The sequence below is a fragment of the Misgurnus anguillicaudatus genome, chromosome 7 (genome assembly GCF_027580225.2).
Source record: "Misgurnus anguillicaudatus chromosome 7, ASM2758022v2, whole genome shotgun sequence".
Lineage (NCBI taxonomy): Eukaryota > Metazoa > Chordata > Actinopteri > Cypriniformes > Cobitidae > Misgurnus > Misgurnus anguillicaudatus.
Genome location: NC_073343.2, coordinates 10673071 through 10688755, shown reverse-complemented (window position 1 = coordinate 10688755; position 15685 = coordinate 10673071). Strand labels below are relative to the sequence as shown.

Below are 15685 nucleotides of genomic sequence, written 5' to 3'. Positions count from 1 at the left end.
CTCAGTGCTCCTGTCTATCACCATGCCAAACATCAGACTTATTTACAGCAGCATTTTAAAGTTATGGTCACATAAACTTGGCATTTTTTGACAATACATTTACAGGCATTGCATTTTAACCAAATTTGAGGTGCTATATCTCAGTTGTCCTCTGGGGTCCGTTTAATATTTCATTGCAAGTTTATGGGACCATAACTTTCAAATGCTGTTGTAAATTATTCTGATTTTTGGTATATTGATAGACAGGAGCACTGAGTGTGACGCTGCATTGAAATATAGCACCTCAAATTTGGTTAAAATGCAATGCCTGTAACTGTATTGTCAAAAAATGGCAACTTTATGTGACCATAACTTTAAAATGCTGCAGTAAATAGGGCTGATTTTTGGGGTGGTGATAGATGGGGGAACTTAGTGTGAGGCTGCATTGAAATATTAAACGCACCCCAGAGGGCAACTGAGATATAGTAGCTCAAAAATTGTAAATATGCAATGTCTATTAACTGTATTGTCAAAATTGCCAAGTTTATGGGACCATAACTTTAAAATACTGCTGTAAATAAGTCTGATGTTTGGCATGGTGATAGACAGGAGCACTGACTGTGACCCTGCATTGAAAAATTAAACGCACCCTAGAGGACAACTGAGATATAGCACCTCAAATATGGTTAAAATGAAATGTCTATTAACTGTATTGTCAAAATTGCCAAGTTTATGGGACCATAACTTTAAAATGCCGCAGTAAACAAGCCTGATGTTTGGCATGGTGACAGACAGGAGCACTGAGTGTGACCCCGCACCGAAATACCAAACGCACCCCAGAGGACAACCGAGACACAACACCACAAACACGGCCAAAATGCAATGTCTGCAACTGTGTTGTCAAAAATGCCCAAGTTTATGGGACCATAACTTTAAAATGCTGTTGTAAATTATTCTGATTTTTGGTATATTGATAGACAGGAGCACTGAGTGTGACTCTGCATTGAAATATTAAACGCACCCCAGAGGACAACTGAGATATAGCACCTCAAATATGGTTGAAATGCAATGTCTATTAACTGTATTGTCAAAAATGCCAAGTTTATGGGACCATAACTTTAAAAGGCTGCTGTAAATAAGTCTGATGTTTGGCATGGTGATAGACAGGAGCACTGACTGTGACCCTGCATTGAAATATTAAACGCACCTCAGAGGACAACTGAGATATAGCACCTCAAATTTGGTTAAAATGCAATGTATATTAACTGTATTGTCAAAAATGCCAAGTTTATGGGACGATAACTTTAAAATGATGCTGTAAATAAGTCTGATGATTGGCATGGTGATAGACAGGAGCACTGACTGTGACCCTGCATTGAAATATTAAACGCACCCCAGAGGACAACTGAGATATAGCACCTCAAATTTGGTTAAAATGCAATGTCTATTAACTGTATTGTCAAAATTGCCAAGTTTATGGGACCATAACTTTAAAATGCTGCTGTAAATAAGTCTGATGTTTGGCATGGTGATAGACAGGAGCACTGACTGTGATCCTGCATTGAAATATTAAACGCACCCCAGAGGGCAACTGAGATATAGCAGCTCAAAAATTGTAAATATGCAATGTCTATTAACTGTATTGTCAAAATTGCCAAGTTTATGGGACCATAACTTTAAAATGCTGCTGTAAATAAGTCTGATGTTTGGCATGGTGATAGACAGGAGCACTGACTGTGACCTTGCATTGAAATATTAAACGCACCCCAGAGGACAACTGAGATAGAGCACCTCAAATTTGGTTAAAATGCAATGTCTATTAACTGTATTGTCAAAAATGCCAAGTTTATGGGACGATAACTTTAAAATGCTGCTGTAAATAAGTCTGATGATTGGCATGGTGATAGACAGGAGCACTGACTGTGACCCTGCATTGAAATATTAAACGCACCCCAGAGGACAACTGAGATATAGCACCTCAAATTTGGTTAAAATGCAATGTCTATTAACTGTATTGTCAAAATTGCCAAGTTTATGGGACCATAACTTTAAAATGCTGCTGTAAATAAGTCTGATGTTTGGCATGGTGATAGACAGGAGCACTGACTGTGATCCTGCATTGAAATATTAAACGCACCCCAGAGGACAACTGAGATATAGCACTCAAATTTGGTTAAAATGCAATGCCTGTAACTGTATTGTCAAAAAATGGCAAGTTTATGTGACCATAACTTTAAAATGCTGCAGTAAATAGGTCTGATTTTTGGCGTGGTGATAGACTGGGGGACTTAGTGTGAGGCTGCATGAAATATTAAACGCACCCCAGAGGGCAACCGAGATATAGCAGCTCAAAAATTGTAAATATGCAATGTCTATTAACTGTATTGTCAAAATTGCCAAGTTTATGGGACCATAACTTTAAAATGCTGCTGTAAATAAGTCTGATGTTTGGCATGGTGATAGACAGGAGCACTGACTGTGACCCTGCATTGAAATATTAAACGCACCCCAGAGGACAACTGAGATATAGCACCTCAAATTTGGTTAAAATGCAATGTCTATTAACTGTATTGTCAAAAATGCCAAGTTTATGGGACGATAACTTTAAAATGCTGCTGTAAATAGGTCTGATGTTTGGCATGGTGATAGACAGGAGCACTGACTGTGATCTTGCATTGAAATATTAAACGCACCCCAGAGGACATCTGAGATAGAGCACCTCAAATTTGGTTAAAATGCAATGTCTATTAACTGTATTTTCAAAAATGCCAAGTTTATGGGACGATAACTTTAAAATGCTGCTGTAAATAAGTCTGATGTTTGGCATGGTGATAGACAGGAGCACTGACTGTGACGCTGCATTGAAATATTAAACGCACCCCAGAGGACAACTGAGATATAGCACCTCAAATTTGGTTAAAATGCAATGCCTGTAACTGTATTGTCAAAAAATGGCAAGTTTATGTGACCATAACTTTAAAATGCTGCAGTAAATAGGTCTGAGTTTTGGCGTGGTGATAGACTGGGGTACTTAGTGTGAGGCTGCATTGAAATATTAAACGCACCCCAGAGGGCAACTGAGATATAGCACCTCAAATTTGGTTAAAATGCAATGTCTATTAACTGTATTGTCAAAAATGCCAAGTTTATGGGACGATAACTTTAAAATGCTGCTGTAAATAAGTCTGATGTTTGGCATGGTGATAGACAGGAGCACTGACTGTGACCTTGCATTGAAATATTAAACGCACCCCAGAGGACAACTGAGATAGAGCACCTCAAATTTGGTTAAAATGCAATGTCTATTAACTGTATTGTCAAAAATGCCAAGTTTATGGGACGATAACTTTAAAATGCTGCTGTAAATAAGTCTGATGTTTGGCATGGTGATAGACAGGAGCACTGACTGTGACGCTGCATTGAAATATTAAACGCACCCCAGAGGACAACTGAGATATAGCACCTCAAATTTGGTTAAAATGCAATGCCTGTAACTGTATTGTCAAAAAATGGCAAGTTTATGTGACCATAACTTTAAAATGCTGCAGTAAATAGGTCTGAGTTTTGGCGTGGTGATAGACTGGGGTACTTAGTGTGAGGCTGCATTGAAATATTAAACGCACCCCAGAGGGCAACTGAGATATAGCAGCTCAAAATTGTAAATATGCAATGTCTATTAACTGTATTGTCAAAATTGCCAAGTTTATGGGACCATAACTTTAAAATGCTGCTGTAAATAAGTCTGATATTTGGCATGGTGATAGACAGGAGCACTGACTGTGACTCTGCATTGAAATATTAAACGCACCCCAGAGGACAACTGAGATATAGCACCTCAAATATGGTTAAAATGCAATGTCTATTAACTGTATTGTCAAAAATGCCAAGTTTATGGGACCATAACTTTAAAATGCTGCTGTAAATAAGTCTGATGTTTGGCATGGTGATAGACAGGAGCACTGACTGTGATCCTGCATTGAAATATTAAACGCACCCCAGAGGACAACTGAGATATAGCACCACAAATATGGTTAAAATGCAATGTCTGTAACTGTATTGTCAAAAATGCCCAAGTTTATGGGACCATAACTTAAAAATGCTTTGGTAAATTATTCTGATTTTTGGTATATTGATAGACAGGAGCACTGAGTGTGACGCTGCATTGAAATATTAAACGCATCCCAGAGGACAACTGAGATATAGCACCTCAAATTTGGTTAAAATGCAATGCCTGTAACTGTATTGTCAAAAAATGGCAAGTTTATGTGACCATAACTTTAAAACGCTGCAGTAAATAGGTCTGATTTTTGGCGTGGTCATAGACTGGGGGACTTAGTGTGAGGCTGCATTGAAATATTAAACGCACCCCAGAGGGCAACTGAGATATAGCAGCTCAAAAATTGTAAATATGCAATGTCTATTAACTGTATTGTCAAAATTGCCAAGTTTATGGGACCATAACTTTTAAATGCTGCTGTAAATAAGTCTGATGTTTGGCATGGTGATAGACAGGAGCACTGACTGTGACCCTGCATTGAAATATTAAACGCACCCCAGAGGACAACTGAGATATAGCACCTCAAATTTGGTTAAAATGCAATGCCTGTAACTGTATTGTCAAAAAATGGCAAGTTTATGTGACCATAACTTTAAAACGCTGCAGTAAATAGGTCTGATTTTTGGCGTGGTGATAGACTGGGGGACTTAGTGTGAGGCTGCATTGAAATATTAAACGCATCCCAGAGGGCAACTGAGATATAGCACCTCAATTTAGGTTAAAATGCAGTGTTTGTAACTATTGTCAAAAATTCTAAGTTTATAAGACCATAACATTAAAATGCTGCTGTAAATAAGTCTGATGTTTGGTATGGTGATAGACAGGGGCACTGACTGTGACCCTTTAGTGTAATATTATACGCACCCAAGAGGACAACTGAGATATAGCACCTCAAATATGGTTAAAATGCAATGTCCGTACTTGTATTGTCAAAAATGGCAAGTTTATGGGACCATAACTTTAAGATTTTTTCATGAGGATAGACAAGAGCATTGAGTGTGACCCTTCAGTGAAAGTTTAAACGCACCGCAAAAATCAGCTCAGATATAGTGCCTAGAACTGAGCTGACTATGCACTGAGTCTTTAAAATAAATCCAGAGTGCTATGTAATAAGCAATAATTTGTATAATGAATGGACATTAAAAATTGAGTTTTTGTTATGTCATAACTTCTTGTAAAGTATAAACAGCTACAATAAGTATCAGAACCAGAATCAGAATCAAAATTAGCTTTATTGGCCAATTGTGCACACATGCACAAGAAATTCATTTTAGTTTCGTACTTACAGACATACAGTAAACTTAAATGGCAAAAAAGCAAAATTTCATGTAAAATTGAAAATTAAAACAAATAATATAGATCAGAAGCAAGTGAGAGAGTTATTCACAGATATCCAACATACAGATATCTTTTTACAGAACTACTGTCTATAAAACTGCATATAATGTACATTATACAAAATGTATTTACAGAGTTACCCTGTTAAACCCTAGTGTGGGATATTGTAATATTCAATACTTTAAAACAGCAAGGTCGGAGCAAATGTGCTACTGTAACTGCTTAAGGTGAAGATGTCTTGTGGGAAAAATTTTCTGGCACAGCAAATTTGAGAATGGTGAGAGGGAGTAATAGGGGCTCTTCAGGAAATCTACTCTCATCTCCACAGTTTGAAGCAGCCAGCCTCACTTCTGTAGTAGATTCATCATTTCTAGAGTCATCTGCAAACATCAAACACACACACACACACACACACACACACACACACACACACACACACACACACACACACACACACACACGCACACACGCAAGCAAGCACACACGCACCCGTGCGCCCGCACACATACACGCACGCTCGCGCGCGCGCGCGCACACCCACACACACACACACACACACACACACGCACACACGCAAGCAAGCACACACGCACCCGTGCGCCCGCACACATACACGCACACTCGCGCGCGCGCACGCACACACACACTCGCGCGCGCGCACACACACACACGCAAGCACACACACGTGCGCCCGCACACATACACACTCGCGCGCGCACACACACACACACACACACACACTTACAAGCACGCGCACACACACACACACACACACACACACACACACACACACAAGCACGCCCCGCGCGCGCTCACACACACACACACACACACACACACGCAAACATCACAAAGACATACATATTGGGATCATTCATTAATGCAATACAAAGATGACACGTTTAACAATTTAATTTTACATTAACATATATTTAGTGTATCTTTACATTCTGACACTATATTTTCTTTCATAACTCTGTTATTCTGTTTATTTTCAAATGTATATTTCTCTCAAAGTAACAAAATAAACATAATCACTCAAAACAGCACGAATAAGAGATAATGGGCTACGGTCCCTAAGCTGTGCGTGAAAAAGAAACTGCTAACGCGGAAGCGTCGCGTCTTTTAAGGTGGAACGAAAAGCGTCAATAAGAAGCTGCGAATAAAAAGCTAGATTCAGCCTCGTGATGATTAGAGTAGACCCTATTTTATAGAACCTGTTGCAGTGTAGGCAATGTCTTAAAGTGTAGCTGCCCTAATCGTAATATGTACTGTTTTTGTGTTGGGAAAGTACATACTTTTGAGTGCAAAGCAAAAGAGTAACTTATGTACACACTGTAGCTAAACTAAACTTTGTCGGGTAAACAGCCGTTTAAGGGTGCATATAGATCTACATATCTTTAGTAGACTATCCGGGAACTTTAAGAATACCCATTTCAACATACAACGATTTGGGACATATATCTGATGTCGAATACTATTTAAGATGGATACTATTTGGATTGCGACTTATGGTATGTTTGCCTATTACTAGTATTGGTCGTATCCAGCGGCAATATTTTTGCCTTTCCATTAGATGGCGCTACAGCAAATTATCACCTCTATTTGGACGCAGTTTACTACTTTTGTAATCTATTATAAATGTGTGTCTCTGGGGAGTTGCTTGGACAGAAATAGATCAGATTTCCATCACCACTGAAACATGAGTTGATAAAGATCAAACGGGATTTGTGAGAGAATACTGCAGCCAGCCAAGACCAGGATCAATTGTTTCAATCAAGTTAATGGATGCACAACCCTGTGGTTTAATAAAACCACAAAAGCTGTATGAAAAATGCTTTGAATTTTTTTAATTGAGATTAAGCTGTAGACAAGCGTCGATCTTTATTTCTCAGTCAGTGGTTCGAACTCACAATGCTGATGATAATTGTATTGCCCTAAAAGTGTCTGCTAAATGCATAAATGTAAATAACGTGTATGCAGTACATGGAAAATGTAACGTAACATTTTGCAGATATCTGCATTAAAACATATAAAAATAACAACAATAATAAAATAAAATGATTACGTTTTGGGAAAAAGAAAAGGATCAAGTGGTGAACAGGTGAGGAAATTATAATATACTGATATATATCTCCAGCCCAGCATTATATAATATTATATATAATCAGTTTACTTCTTTATCTGCTTGCATCAGTTAAACAAACAGATGAAAGTTTTTCTACGGTCACTGCCATTCAGAAAGTATCAAATGAATGACACAAGTTACACGTAAATATTATGATTCTTGTAGCCCATTCATCTCAAAGGTGCGGCCTCGTTACCTTGGCTGCTGAGTTCACAGACATACGCCTGCTGGCGGACAGATTTCGTCATGACGCAGGACTTCATGCGTTGACGCGGCGTTACGTCCAACCAATCAGCAGCAGTTTCCTAAGCCCAGGAAAGAAGCAGATGATATGGCAGCTTTGTGAGCGGCCAGGTGGAACTCGCTTTTGTTTGATCGGGCTGACAGCGGATCATGAGCACACTTTAACCCGCACACCACAGCGGGGATCCCGGGACAAAAATGATATACCTGATATTAATTTCTGCCTTTTCCGGGGCAGTCGTGACGGTCCTTTTGCAGCTCTTACTGCTGTACCGGAGGAGCCCCGAGCCTATCGCGAGGACAGTGCAATATGTCAAAGCGGTTCCTGATCCAGCACTGAAGGATTACTTTAGCAACCAACAAGCCGAACCAACGCAGCAACAACAAGACATCGCATCATCTGCCTCCAAACAACCAGAGTCAGGGTCTCCAAAACAACAAGACGCCACTGTCTCCGGTAGCAGCCCCAAACAACAGCCGCCCTCGCCACCACCTTGTCAGAGCGACCCTCAGCATACGTCCAAAGCGGAGACGTGCGACTTTCTCAACGCAATAATTCTGTTTTTGTTCCGCGAGCTGCGTGACACTCCGGTGGTCCGTCACTGGATCACCAAAAAGATCAAGGTGGAGTTTGAGGAGCTCCTCCAAACCAAGACAGCCGGCCGTTTGCTGGAGGGTCTTAGTCTGCGGGATATATCCCTGGGCAACTCGGTGCCCGTCTTCAAAACTGCCAAACTCATGAAGCCCGTGGCTGTCAATGAAGACAACATGCCAGAAGAGCTAAATTTCGAGGTTGACTTAGAATATAACGGCGGATTTCATCTGGCCATCGATGTAGATTTAGTGTTTGGCAAATCTGCGTACCTGTTTGTCAAAATGACCCGGGTGGCCGGCAGGTTGAAGCTGCAGTTCACCCGTATGCCTTTCACGCACTGGTCCTTCTCCTTCCTGGAGGACCCGCTCATAGACTTCGAGGTAAAGTCTCAGTTTGAGGGTCGCCCTCTGCCACAGCTTACCTCCATCATAGTGAACCAGCTCAAGAGAGTTATCAAGAGGAAGCACACCTTACCAAATTATAAAATAAGGTAAGATATTTGTGTCTTTCCTGCTGAAAGACGAATTATTAATTGTGTTTTGCTTCTCATTCCTCTAGGATTAAATGGTGTTCTGTCGTTCCCATCTGGCATATAACATATTTCTACCAATATAACCCAACACATTACCAGTATAGAGACCTACAGAGACCATTATAGGTTCCATTGAAAGCAATACAATTACCATTATAACTATTAAAGGTGCAGTGTGTAATTTTTAGAAGGATCTCTTGACAGAAATGCAAGATAATATACAAAACGATATTATCAGGGGTGTACAAAGACCTTTCATAATGAACCGTTATGTTTTTATTACCTTAGAACGAGACCTTTTTATCTACATACAAAGATGGTCCTCTTACATGGAAGTCGCCATTTTGTGCCGCCATTTTTCTACAGAAGCCCTTAACGGACAATTTTTTGTTGTCTCCGACGATGACATGTTTGTCCGGTGGCAGCTACCGTAGCTTCTCTGTGTTTCAAAAGCAAGGGGTGAGCAGTGGACTACGCCGTTGGTTGCAATTCGCAACCTCACCACTAGATGTCGCTAAAATTTACACACTGCACCTTTAAATCCATCAGAATTTCTAAAACGTTTTTCAGCAGAGCTGAGTTTTTTGTGTGAGCTGCATTGCTGTGTGGGTGAATTGCAATATCTCTTGCTCTCCCTTTGCTTTTGACATGTTATTAAAGAAAACAGCCTTCTGAATGCCCCTGCAGACTTTTGGGTTTCATTACAGACTTTTAAGTCTGTAATTGAACCATTTTGCTCTGAGCAACATCTACTATTTTTTAGCTAATCTGAACAGTGAATCTATCACAAGCCTTGCTTGGAATTGCAGCAATAGGGATATCAAGAGGCAGTGAACCCAGTGAAATATGTGTGCATATCTGAATGAGGTTGTGTGATCAGACAGTTCATTGGAACTGCAAGAGTGCTATAAGGCCTGTGTGCATAGTATTGTAGTATTTGTGACTTTTAAGAAACAGGAAATGGAGTCCACCTTCCCCCTTTTACGCACGATTCCCTTTTACTCAGACCATATTATTGACTGTTAAAAGTGAAAATATATCAGGGGAGTTACTTCCTGTTAGCTAAAAAATAAATAAATTCTGTTTCTGTGACTAAGATTTTTAGCCAAGCCTTTGAATGATTAGTTGCGAGAGTCATCCTCCTACATCTTACTGCTCTCTCTATTACTCAGCAATACTTGGCATACCAAATCCTTTGGGAGCCAATAAAACATTCAGTCATCTTAATGAAGGTTTTTAGATTGACAGGATTTCTCAGCTGCAGTGTTTTTTAGGTTTACCGTTGCCTTTGTAAGTCAAATGTGAGCAGTCAGCAAGTGCACAAAATGGTCTGATTTTTGGCCTTTTGCTTATTGGTTAAATCACTCGTCTTTCTTGCTGGTCTGCTTATGCTGTTGACATACTGTGGCTATGTGTACAGTCATCAAAACGCTTCTTTATTAAATCATGATGTCAAACACGATGCTTGGCACAGCCACACTTAACACTGACACCAGCAGTGATTTTATTTATTTGGTTAATTATAGTGTCTGAAAGGATAAAATATCTACATCAGTAAACTCTTCATCAGTGTGGTTCCCACTGCATTTGATCTTTGACCTCAGAATTGTGAGTTGTAAACTAATCACTGCAGTTTTTGAGTGTCACACTAAAGCTATTGATCAGCGTCTCAGTAGAATGTGATTATTATAGTATAGACTTCAACCCTTGTTGATGATGTCTTTTATAAACACCCCAGCAGCCTGCTTTTGGTTCTGTGACCTCTGTTATACACCATAAGACCCATGCTGTGTAGACCCATTCATACAGATCTTACGAGTAGGACAATTTGTATGAATTTATATATTGTATGATTATTTCTAAAACCCCACCGCTAAACCCAACACCACAGGGATAAAAACAAAATAAATTTGATAAGAACTTGTTGTAAATTTAATTTAGTTGTAAAATATGCACGAATTGCCATAGTGTTGGGTTTAGTTGTCACACTTTCTGAAGCTGCAGTAAATACTCTACCCAAAACATTTTCTGCTATGCGATGTTTATACATTTGGCAGATTCTTTCCAGAGCATTGCTTTCAAGCTATAGATTTTATCAGTATGTTTGTTCCCCGGAATTCGAATTCAGAACCTTTGTGCTACTAATGCTCTACCAACTGAGTGCCAGGAACAGTAACACACTTTTCTTCTTAGTATTTGCACATTCCCAAAAGTTAGAATCACTTCTTTGATCTAAAATTAATTGACAAATTATACAACTGATACAAAAACATGTTTCCTCACTTTTTGTGGTGTACACATAATCATGTGACAAATGTTTTTAAATATGTAAGTAAGCACTTTTTTTTTTTGAGGAAGAGCAATATGTTTTAAACCTCTCTCAGTATTATCCACCCTATATGTGCTTTTATTTTCCGCATCAGAACCGAATCTTGCCTTAGTCATGCTTTACTTTGTCAAACTATAGTGGTGTTTGCTTTAGGGCTTTGAGATTAAAAGTACTTAGTGTTTAAGAGATATTTTCTTTTTTTAAACCATGTACAAGGGAACTACAGAGCAATTTCATCGCCCAGGGACGATTCAGCAAGCAAGCAAGCGGGTCACAATACCTTGCAGTGTGGTCTTTGTGGGATGGATGTGTCAGATGGACGAGGTGGTTGTGGGTTGAATGTGGATTGATAAAGAGGTTTTTGTTGGATTTATAGTTTTTTTTATCATTTATAACTCATAAGGGAGACTATGATTGGAAGGGAATCGTTCACCAAAAAATCTTTTACATCCCAGTAAATGGTGACAAAAGCTGGTGACATAGAAAATTAAATGAATGAAGATACTAATTAAATGAATGCTGACTTTGCACTGATTTAGTGAGTGAACTGATCAAGATTTTCAATGCAGTGAGATGTGCTCATTTCCTTAGCAGACAACCTGTTGTGAACCTATTATGCTGATCCAGCTCCTTTATCCAAATGTAGATCTTAACAGCCTTACAGACAGGTCAACAGAGGGTTCTGACCTTAACCCCTTTCACACAGCACACTGATTACAGAAAATTGCCATAGAGTTGAATTCGTCACAGGATCCCTGCAGATCAACATTCACAATGAAAAAAATCTGCAAACTCGAATGAAGCAGAGATCAGGGTGCTCCTCAATATCTGCAGATTTTAAAGTGCATTGACTTATAACCATAGTATTTGTTTTTCCAACCATTGAAGTCAGTGAGTCAACTGTGTGCTTACCATTATTTATAAATAAATCTTCTTTTGTACATACAGGTTTAAAACAACATGAGGGTAAGAAAATGATGACAGAATTAAACTATCCCTTTAATGAAACAGGATGTGATGCGCTAGTTTGTGATCGAATTAGATAAGAAAATGTATGAGTGGGTTTTTTCGAGAAAGAAATTGCAGATCATAATCAAACGTAAGACGCTTGCTTTTGAAATTTACTGTCAGTGTGAATGACAATCCAGGTACAAATTATCAAAAGAGCTTTCGTTTAAAGTTATTATATGCCTGTTTAAGTCTAGCAGCAAAGTTATTTACGTGGACGTTCCACTCAATTGGCCAGCAGCGCGGGTCGAGACATCTAGCCTTTATACATATCTATGATCAAAACCACACCCACTTACAGGAAAGATGCACCTCTCTCAACTTTCAAATACCGCTACAACCTGAATGGATGCTTGTGATTATGTTAGGGGCGGGGCTATGCTCAGTGGCACCAGTGCATCATTGAACCATAATTTTAGGGCCGCCCAAATAATCCTGAATTCAAAAAATGGTGAAAACTGTTTCAACTGTCTAACTTCACAATTCAGTACTACATAGTTCACAGTTTTTGTAATGTGTTTCAGCAATAAATTTCTAACACTTATAATGCGTTTAGAAACTTCAAACTTTAAAAGACTTTAAAAGATCTGTCAAATATATAGCAACAAAAAGAAATAGCTTTAAGAATAGCTTTAGAGACATAACGGTAAAGTAGTTTACTTTTTATAAAGTAATAATGTAAACTCACTGTAGTGTAATGGAGGTAGTGTTTGGGTAGGACACAATGTGAGAATCTATAAAACCACTACATAGTGTGATGTAATCATGGTGCAGGCTTGGATGGGCTCCATGTCACAGATGGCAAGTTGAGTTTAGCATGCTTTTGTGTTTTAAATGAGTCAGCTGAAGAAGCCTTTAATACCATTTTGTTTCTCAAAGATTTTTAGTGAGTGAGCATGTTAAATATATGGTATGGTAAATTGCAGGTAATAATAACTTTGTGTGCTTTTGCAATATCTGTCCTGTAGAATGGCCAAACTGGTCTCCGGTTACCCCATTTGATCTCTTTTCTGGTGTCTCTGCATGTCCAGCTGTTATTGATAGGTGTTTAGTGACAGCTTTGTGGTCGAGAAGATGAAGTGACTCCAGCCTGGTGGGTTTTAAGCAGCTTCCATCCCAGTTGGGTGTGATCTATAAAATACTGAGAGCCCTATCATCTTAGTGCCCTTGAGCAGGACAGGTAAGATGTGTGTGTGGCTATGGACAAATTTCCCTGACTGTGCTGATTTAATGGTCGAGTTCCTTAGAGGCATTAGAGAAAAACACTCGCAGTAGAAAAAGTCACTGCGTTCAATACATCAATCTACCCATGTGACACTGATTGTGTTTGACTGTTTAAATGCCCAGAACTGGAGAAAGGAATAAAAACGGTCATATCTAGTAAATATAATGACTATATAAATGCAGGGTTCCCACACGTCCTTGAAATGCTTGAAAGTTTGTGAATCAGGGGAAAAATTCAAGCCCTGGGAAGTTTTTTAAAATATACATACATTGATACAAGTCATTGAAAGTGCTTGAATTTTTTTTATGCAAGAAGTTTTTTGGGAAAAAATCCATATTAATCCTTGTGTAGTGTAGGATAATAATAATATAATAAAAATTCTAGACTTTTTAAGCACATGCGCTAAACTGTTCACTTTAAATGCTTATATCTTCTGTATGCGAATGTTGATTCATAACAAAATGCTTTTTTTGCATAGTTGTGTTTGACAACTGAAAATGTCTCGGGTTACGTATGTAACTGTTGTTCCCTGAGAAGGGAACGAGGCGCTGCGTCTCCCTTGCCATACTTCCTGCATCCCTGTTACGCCGTCTTTGGCAATATTTCAGATAGTGATATACTTCCTGTCTTTGTCTTTAAGCCTCACCATTGGTTCATTTTAATATACACATTCAGATGCACTCTTGCAGGCGTCCCCAAAGTGTCACCACAGTGACGCAGCGCAAGTTCCTTCGAAAGGGAACTGTAACAATGTATCTTTAAAAGTAACACGATGTAACCTTGCCCTCACTTGAAATGTGTCCCCACATTAGTCCTTGAAATTGAGTGTAAGTCCTTGAAAGGTCCTTGAATTTGAAGTCAGCTAAGGTGTGTAAATGGTTTCATTGGACACACGCATGTTGTTATGGTTATGCACCTGGCTCAAAGTTAACTCTGGCTCTGTGTGTTTTTTTAATGGTTTGACAAGTGGCTTTTGACCACAAATACCTTGTTGAAAATAAAACTTTAAGCATGGATCACCGCTGTTCAAAGAAAGGGTTTGGTAGCCAGGCAAGAATTCAAGGATTTATAGCTTGTATACAGTAATTTTACATTGTAAGTGTAATAGTTGATATGCTTTAGCTATGATTTGAACCAAGGTTACTTACAAGTTATAATCTACTGTAGAGGAATCCTACCGGAAGTTAAGTTTTGGCCAAAAAGCTGTTAGCTTATGTTGATGCCGCTGATCTATAATAATCTTTAAATGAACTCCATTATGTGTTACATACCCAGGACAAAGTATTGCCATTCATATTATACATTTCACTGGATAACTAGCATTGTTAATAATGTCTTTCATCCCTTGTCTTCACATTATAAAAGTCATTTGTGAGCATTCGCTCAGTGACTCAGTCCTGCATTCGTCATTTGTCAACTGTACAGCCATTGTGCCTCGAATCATTCTTGGTGATTGACTTGACCATGTTGGTGATGGAAACTTATACATCCTCTGTTTTTTCTCTCTCTCTCTCCACCGCTTAGGAAAAACATCTGTTTTGCTTCTTTTCTACAGCTTATTCTATCTCTTTATTTCTAGTTCTTTCACTGCAACTTGGAGAAAGTCAGCTCTGGATTTAACATAATGGTTACCTGTACAAAGCAAAGCCTGATGTGAATGTGATGTCATAATGCCCTGCAACCATATTTGAAAGTTTATGGCTTAAAGCAAATATCACTACAGTTTACATTGGCAGATAAAACAAGGCCAAGGTTCAGCTGGTATAAAATTTCTTTCTCGATCTCTCTCAATTTCTCTCTCTCTCTCTTACTGATCCACATGTCTTTACAAATTTGATGTTGTGCTGTTATTTTTTTCATAGGAACTGAAAAGTGTTTGGAAGTCTTTTGGGATCCTGACAGCCTTGGTGAACATGAGCTGTCATTGTACTGCCAAAGCTGTGTAAAAGTTATTTCTCTGTTTACTTTTCACAAAAAGAGAAGAGTTTATGTGTAATACAATAGGGGACATGAGGGTTAGTAAATTATGAGGAATTAAATGTTTTGGCTACACTGTCCATTCAAACACAGTTGTCAATGACAGGAGTGCATGCTACATGTATTTAACAGGGTTCCCACGGGTCCTTGAAATCCTTAAAAGTTTGTGAATCTGCAGGAATAATTCAAGGCCCTGGGAAGTTTTTGAAAATATCCATACATAGTTGCATTTCATTGAAAGTTCTTTAATATATTTTATGAAAGAATTTTTCTG

General features: G+C 38.8%; 1 protein-coding gene across 2 annotated transcripts in view; it reads left to right on the top strand.

Moving 5' to 3' along the window:
• Nucleotides 1-7713: 7713 nt before the first annotated feature.
• The window catches only part of pdzd8 (PDZ domain containing 8), a 46120-nt gene continuing 38148 nt past the window's right edge, over nucleotides 7714-15685 (top strand). Inside the window, exon 1 of one of the 2 annotated variants that reach the window (XM_055171768.2) lies at nucleotides 7714-8830. In XM_055171768.2, the coding sequence (XP_055027743.2) occupies nucleotides 7944-8830 (887 nt within the window). In that variant the 5' untranslated portion in view covers nucleotides 7714-7943. The remainder of the gene's footprint in view (nucleotides 8831-15685) is intronic. The other variant, XM_055171769.2, reaches the window with a different exon arrangement.